The sequence below is a fragment of the Drosophila grimshawi genome, unplaced genomic scaffold (genome assembly GCF_018153295.1).
Source record: "Drosophila grimshawi isolate 15287-2541.00 unplaced genomic scaffold, ASM1815329v1 contig_44, whole genome shotgun sequence".
Classification (NCBI taxonomy): Eukaryota; Metazoa; Arthropoda; class Insecta; order Diptera; family Drosophilidae; genus Drosophila; species Drosophila grimshawi.
In genome coordinates, this window is record NW_025063240.1 from 13,954,424 (window position 1) to 13,962,308 (window position 7,885).

Consider the following 7,885-nt stretch of genomic DNA (forward strand, 5'->3'; position numbering starts at 1 on the left):
TGGGAACGTTGCCAGACAGTTAACATTTTTGCGATGCTTATATCGAAATATCGCTTGTCTGAATCATTGATTATATTGATGCGATATTTTATGTATCAATATATCGATATTGTGGCAAGTCACATCTCTACCTCACAGCTGTTTATGTCAGAAAATTGGCAAACTTCGAATTTATTTACGAGATTTTCTTTGCAAATAGCACAAAGCATTTGCATTTGCTGCCAGATTGTAAGTATTGTTGCATTGTGTCTAATACAAGTGCGTAGTGCTTGCATTAAATGGCTCACTTAACCGTCCGGCAGTTGTATGTGCGTGTATTGGTGACTAATGATGTCAACATTTTTCGTTTTCTCTTTTCCCTTTGCACATCAGCTAGCTGGTGTTGGCCATTTTTGAAAGCTGGACGTGACTGCAGCAGGTGCAAAGAGAAGAATCAGACGTAAGTTTTCCAATTTGTTCTCAACTGAAAATGTGAATTTAATTGTAATGCGTATTCTTTTTGCACACACAAACACACTCAATCCAAACACTCAACAACATGCAACGCCATCTGTCGGCAGTTTCATAACGCACACAAGCACAAACCTGGCCGAAACGTCGTCATCGTCATGTCGGAGAAGAACATAAAAGTGGGCGCCCGGGTCGAATTGACCGGTAAGGAGCTGTTCGGCACGATCGCCTACGTTGGCATGACCAGCTTTGCCGTTGGCAAGTGGGTGGGCGTGGTGCTGGACGAGCCGAAGGGCAAAAATAGTGGCTCCATTAAGGGTCACCAATACTTTCAGTGTGACGAGAATTGCGGCATGTTCGTGCGGCCGACACAGCTGCGAGTAATAACTCCAGCTCCTGGCGATTCGGTCGGTGCATCGGGCAGCGCCACGCCTACAGTCCAACCCACAAAGGCACGGCTTAGCAGTTCACGCAACTCACTTTCATCCAGTCGCCAGTCATTGCTAGGCTCACGCACACAGCTAACAACATCGTTGAGCGAGCGTACTGGATCCAGCAGCAGCTTGGCCGCACGCAAATCGCTGGCACCGCAGAGTAGCAAGGATAAGGTTGCCTCCAGCACTGGCTCACTGGCTGTTGAAGGTGGTCCGGGCGTAGCATCGGCTATCGGATCTAAGCGTGCATCGTTCGTGGAAACTGGCTTCCTTGAGATACTGAAGCCGCAGTTTACGCCATCGCAGCCGATGCGTTCGCCTTCATTTACAACGCCGCCAACCGGTACGTCGACGACAGATGACAAAGTCGCATTGCTGGAGGCGCAAAAGACGAGCGCCGAGCTGCAGACGCAGCTGGCGGATGCTACCGAAAAACTGGAGACGCTCAAGCAACGTCGCAACGAAGACAAAGAGCGTCTGCGTGAATTCGATAAAATGAAAATCCAATTCGAGCAGCAGCAAGAGTTTCGGACCAAAATCATGGCTTCCCAGGCCATTATGAAAAAGGAGCTGCAACGTGCCAAGCAGGAGGCAAAGGACGCCATCGAGGCCAAGGAGCAGCACGCCCAGGAAATGGCGGAACTCTCCGACAACGTTGAAATGATTACGCTCGACAAGGAAATGGCCGAGGAAAAGGCCGACACACTACAATTGGAATTGGAGTCGAGCAAAGAGCGCATCGAAGAGCTGCAAGTGGATCTTGATCTGCTCCGTTCCGAAATGCAAAACAAGGCCGAGTCCAACATCCCTGCCGCCGATGGCGGCATGTCCACCTACGAGTTCAAGCAGCTTGAGCAGCAAAACATACGCCTCAAGGAGACGCTGGTGCGTCTACGAGATCTGACCGCACACGACAAACATGACATACAAAAGCTAACCAAGGAGCTGGAAATGAAACGCTCCGAGGTTGCTGAACTGGAACGCACCAAGGAGAAACTCAGCTCCAAAATTGATGAACTGGAGGCCACAGTCGCCGACTTGCAGGTGAGCATGAAATGCGATAATTTTTTCAGTTCCATCAGGCCTGTTCCCAATCCCTCGCAATTCCGTTTCAAGTCCATTCACAACATATAATTAGTTAAAGCTTTGAACGATCAGAACTTGGAGTGCATAATTTTCTAAGACACCTTTGAATATTTATTTTTATTTAGTTCATTTTAACAGCTGAATATCAAAAGATCTCTTTCAAACTCATAACAAAAGTATATTAAAATCATCTTATTTCTTTGGAGATATTTGAGTTATTTTCGAGATAGAAGCACCTCTGCAATGGAATCGTTAATATTTTTGAAAGATCACCCTACAATCCCAAATTAAGGTTGTGGCAATGGAAACGGGCCTGAATATATGTCTATTTATCTATTAACTATATGCTTGTAATTATGCAAAGACATGCTCACAAGAAGGCTTTTAGCTGAGAATTAAAATGTATCCTTTTAAACACTTCCGCTTTTCAATGTTTTATTGTTGGCTCTCTTTTTGTATCACACACTGCTTGTTTGGCTTTCAATAATAAAAATTTGCTATTCTTTCGCTTCCAACTCTAAATAAATATAAAATTTTCATTTCGTTTCTTTTTGCCGGCCTACAAATATAAAATAATATATAAAATGGTTTGTCAGGAGGTAAATTCAAATTGTACAAGTTCATCTTCATTTCCATGTTTCCTTACTCTCAAGTTTAGCCAACATTTTCATTAACGCTAACCCATTAAAAACACTTCAAGTCAAAGAAACTCTGTCAAACGAAAATGTTGTTACCTCCCTTCTCAAGGAACAAGTGGATGCTGCACTGGGCGCCGAGGAGATGGTCGAACAACTGGCCGAAAAGAAAATGGAGCTGGAGGACAAAGTGAAGCTGCTGGAGGAGGAAATATCACAGCTCGAAGCGCTCGAGGAAGTGCACGAACAGCTTGTGGAGAGCAATCATGAACTAGAGTTGGATTTGCGCGAGGAACTCGATCTGGCGAACGGAGCCAAGAAGGAGATGCTTCGCGAACGTGACGCTGCCATTGAGACAATATACGATCGCGACCAGACCATCACGAAGTTCCGTGAGCTCGTCCAAAAGCTGAACGAACAGCTAATCGAGCTGCGCGAGCGCAGCTCCAATAATGACCTGAAATCTCTACAGGATCCCAGCCTCAAGCTGGCCACCGAGACGATCGACTACAAGCAAATGTTCGCTGAATCGAAGGCCTACACACGCGCCATCGATGTCCAGCTGCGCCAGATTGAGCTGAGCCAGGCCAACGAGCATGTCCACATGCTGACTGCCTTCATGCCCGAATCGTTTATGAATCGTGGCGGTGATCATGACTCCATCCTGGTCGTACTGCTCATCTCGCGCATTGTCTTCAAGTGTGGCATTATTGTCTCTCAGACACGCGAACGCTTCCCCGCCGTCGAGTTGGTCACCCGCGAGGCGGTCACCCAGGGTCATGCGGTGCAGCAGTATACATTCAAGTGCCGTTTGATGCATTATGTCCACAATCTACAGTGTGCGCTGCATCAGATCCTTTATGGCCTGAACAGCTGTCAACCGGATACGTTGCTGCGTGCTGGCAGCTCACTGCCAGAGATGGTGGCACAGGAGAAGATCGTCGATGGCATTATTGAGCTGTTGAAATCCAATCAACTGGACGAGAACAGCACCACGGACAACATTGAGAAGTGTGTGGCGTTCTTCAATGCAATGAATTCGGTGCTGCTGGCCGGCGAGCAACTGCTGAACGAGACGCAAATGATACGCGATTGTGTTGCCTCGTTGGGTGCTGCGTGCGAGTCCATATTGAATGACACTGCCATTGCCAAGGTGATTATACAGGAGGCGGGCGCCACCAGTGATTCAATGCTGCTCATCCAGTTCCTCAATGAGCACATGGAGAGCATCAAGCAGCAGGTGAAGCTGATCAAGCGTCGTCTGCCCAACGATCAGCATGTGATCAAGTGCGGCCTTTCGCCCCACAAAATGGATGCGATGCGTGCGCTTGCGCAGCACATCAGTCGCATCATGTCCGCCATGCATTTGGCCACCAAACAGGCGCTGGCTGCCATTGTGGCCAATATTGAGAGCGATAATGCGGCGGAGCATACGCTGCCCCAGGACAAATTCTGGTCGCTATTGTCGGCGGCCTGCGAGCGCATCTACGAGCAGGATGATCGCGGTCCGACGCAAAACTTCAAGGCATTATTGGGTCAGGCCAATACGGATTTGCAGCACATTGCACAGCATCTGTTGGACAAGGAGTATGAGATTATGTCGGCGGCGGGTGCAGCTCCACGAGCGCCATCACTGAATACGCCGATCAATCAGCGGGCGCAGCTGATAAAGAAACAGCTGGAGCAGAAGAATGTGCTCGCCGCAACGCTGGAGAATCGGGAGGCGGACATTAAACAGCTCAAACTGGCGGCCAAAATGAAACTGAATGAGCTGAGCGAAATGCAAATACGCAAAGATCTCGCCGAGAAAAAACTGAGCGTGCTCCAGGATGAGTACGAGCATGCGGTTGGCAAATGGAAGCTACAGTACGAAGAGACGCACAAGAAGCTGCAGCTAAAGGAGAAGGAATTCGAGGAGACCATGGATCATCTGCAGAGCGACATCGATGCGCTCGAGAGCGAGAAGAGCGATCTGCGCGACAAACTCAAGCTGAACACCAGCGGTGTCAAGAGTCAAACATCCGATTCGCACTCCTCCCTGCACAATCTCTCGGCAACTGGCACAGGCAGTGCCAATGTTAGCTACACGGCGCCTGCCGGCACTGCTCCTTTGGTTGCCGAGGAGCTGCAGCTGCTCAAGTGTGCTTTCAACAATGAGCGCAACGAGCGGTTGCGCCTGCAGGCACAGGATATGCGCGCCAAGCTGCAACAATTTGAGCCAATCTACGTGCCACAGCCACAGGATCAGCGCATCTGTGCCCTCGAGTCGCAGCTGACCAAAATGAAGCATGCCTGGGTGCTATCACTGCTGCAGGTGCAGGCCAAATCGAGTGATGTCAATGTCAACACGGTGGCAATGCAGCGACGCAATCAGCCGTTGCCCCAAAAGGCAGAGATCTGCACGCGTGCATCACGCCTCGCCTCGGACATATTGACGGAGTATCTGCAGCGAAAGCCGCATCGTGCAGCAACTGGCGAGTTTGCTGCCTTTCCCACCGTTGATGTGAAGCGAGTGCTGCAGATTTAACGTGGATCGTTGGGCGGGGCAATAACTAGGCTAGATTATTATTTATATGGCTAGCACAAAGGTTCTTTTCTTTAGAAAGGGAAGAAGGTTTTCCAAATGGTTTGGTTTCATTGCAATCATTTGGAATAGAACATACTTATGCTTCTCTGGATAATCAGCTTAACCCAATCCTCATCCTAACACTAACACCTACTAATCATCTATCTTTTGCTGGTCCTCCTTCCTCAGTATATACCCTTTATGCTGACCGCTACATTGCTGCCGGTAATTGTGTATGGCCTTTGGCTGTGTTTTCCCAACGGCGCCCGATTTCTGTGGAACATGGAATGTCCCCTTGGTTGGCTTCATTCAATGCTTTAGATGCGTGTAGTTCTTTTTATATATACATATATTTTTAAATATTTAATTTTTGTCTGTATAATAATAATGTATGTGAAAACTATGTAACTGTGTATCTCTAACAAGGCCTGTAATGAAATCAACTCAAGCGAACATTTTTTGATACATTATCTATCTATGAAGCGAGAATGATGTGAATAAAAGACACTCAAAAATACCACTTTATATTTAACAAAACAAGAGCAAATAAAATTTGCAAATGAGAATATGCATAAACATATATATTGATTAATAAACAAGTATATTTTCCAAATGTTGCTTAACAAATAAAGAGTCTATTGAATTGCAGACAAAATTAATATAAAAAGGTAGAGAATTCAATTTTTTCATATTTGTATATATTTCGTAGTCGAATGAATATATCTTATAATCATTTACGCTGATTCCTCCTAGCACCACAAGTAAGTTTACTTATAAGTAATTTTTTGATAGTGAGATAAATGACTTAAAGGAACTTGAATTGATAGCAAAGGCGGCATTAAATTGCATTCCACACTTGCCATCCACATTATTCGATTGGTGCTCTTAAGTTCCATCAACAGGTCGCGAGAGAAAAAAAGAGCACTTTGTGCTCTCATTTTATTTGTGGCTGCCTCGCTCTTGCCCAACAAACAGCAACAACAACAACAAAAACAGTAGCGCTCAATGCCGCTTGATTACAAGAAGAAGAAGAAGAACAACAACAACAACAGCAGCAGAAGCAGCAGCAGGCAAAATTATAATGACAATAACAGCTGCAGCAATGGTAGAAACTATTACACTAGCCCGACCATTAAACCATGATGGTCACAAAAAATAGAAGAACCGCCCCTCTGCCCCTCAGTCCATATCAGGGAGCATTGGAAATTGTAAACAATTTTCTGCTTCTTCATCTTGATTGCACTTTTATTGCTCCCAGCCTGACCTAAGCCCGAGCCTTTGAGCTGACCTTATTTTAGCCCCTGAATGCAATTGCATTTGAAATTTTTTCCCTCTTGCCCATGCGGAAGTCATTGGCCCGATCTGAGCCGGAACGGTAGTATATTGAATATGCGTTGGGTTCTATACAGTTATTTTAGTTGTTTTATAGTCTCAGTTTTATAGAGTGGCTTTGTCGGTTTAGGCTGGGCCTGTTTTTATTACAACTGGCCACCGTCAATTCTCAATTCTCACGCCCAGCTCTCTGACCTTTTTACGGTATTTTTCTAGTTTAGATTTGGGTTTTGTTATTGTTTACACCGCCAGTGTGTATGTTTTGTAATATGCTGGCAAAGTTGCCCGGTTTTCTGGGTTAAGAGCACAGAATTGTTGGTAATCAGAATGCTGCACATTATGAAATTGAAATTTAAATTGAAATGTATCTGTAGACGTAGCTGCAACCGATTTGCTCTGCTTGCCGCGTCCGCGAAAAGTGACTGTGTGAGACTGAGATCCTTAACTGTCACTGACACACATATCCAATAACCAACGGACGATTGACCCAAGCCAGTTCTCTTGTCATTGGCTTACAAATCGCGGTGCATTGCGAAAGCCAAAATGAAAACAAAACAAAACAAAACAGCAAAAACCATTGCTCATAAAGCACTGCTTGATAATGCCCCCCGACTCCACTCCACCCCTGCTTAAAGCTGTTGACTCATGCCAAGTGCTAAAAACAACATAATTATGGTATTATAAGCCATGTCAAAACAATTGCACGGGGTATCCCAGCCGGTTCTGTACCCTATAAATATTATTTGGATTGATAATAGTACTTAGTTCATACCTTAACATTTTATATACATATATGTATTAAAACTATTTTGCTATTTTTGCTGTATTCTATCCATCTTTGAATGCTAGTCAATATAACATCATGCCATTTATCACCTTAGCGTACAGGGTGTCACAAAAATTAATTAAACAACGAGCAAAATCAAGACCGAAACCAGTTTGGGAGCCATCCAAAGAGAAGTAGAGGGACTGAGGGAGGATGGAGAACGGAGGTTACGGCAGCAAGATGAAGCAGCTCAAGAACATGCATCGTTACAGATGACTGAAGAACGCACAAACTCCATGCCAAGATGCCCTATAAATGTTGGCCATCAGCCAAAAGCAAAAAGACAGACACACTGAAAGATCACCAACGGAAGCGCGGAAGTTTTACTCTTTAAAAAAAAGCAAAAAATATATATATATATATATGTACATACATATATTCTGTGCATTCTGTGGACTGAGTTAGTTCCGCCTGGTTACTTACGAAGCTTCATGTGGATGGGCAGAAGGCTCAATTTGGTAAATGACCAAACAGTAGCCATCAACAATCAACAGACGCCCAAAACATAAACAAAAGACCACGCAATGTGCATGGATGCCACATACATACACAGAAA

General features: G+C 45.4%; 1 protein-coding gene across 1 annotated transcript; it reads left to right on the plus strand.

Moving 5' to 3' along the window:
• Window positions 1-140: 140 nt before the first annotated feature.
• LOC6557901 (dynactin subunit 1) lies at window positions 141-5,802 on the plus strand. Its single transcript, XM_001984270.2, has 4 exons — window positions 141-228; window positions 373-439; window positions 561-1,928; window positions 2,718-5,802. Exons 3-4 carry the CDS (start codon window positions 609-611, stop codon window positions 5,130-5,132), a joined length of 3,735 nt encoding a protein of 1,244 aa, XP_001984306.1. The 5' UTR covers window positions 141-228; window positions 373-439; window positions 561-608; the 3' UTR covers window positions 5,133-5,802.
• Window positions 5,803-7,885: the final 2,083 nt, after the last annotated feature.

Bases quoted from the DNA above. Each gene is read 5' to 3' on its own strand.
- LOC6557901 (XM_001984270.2), top strand. From the start codon at position 609: ATGTCGGAGAAGAACATAAAAGTGGGCGCCCGGGTCGAATTGACCGGT. The intron at 1,929-2,717 runs GTGAGCATGAAA...TCCCTTCTCAAG, and splicing joins CCACAGTCGCCGACTTGCAG to GAACAAGTGGATGCTGCACT.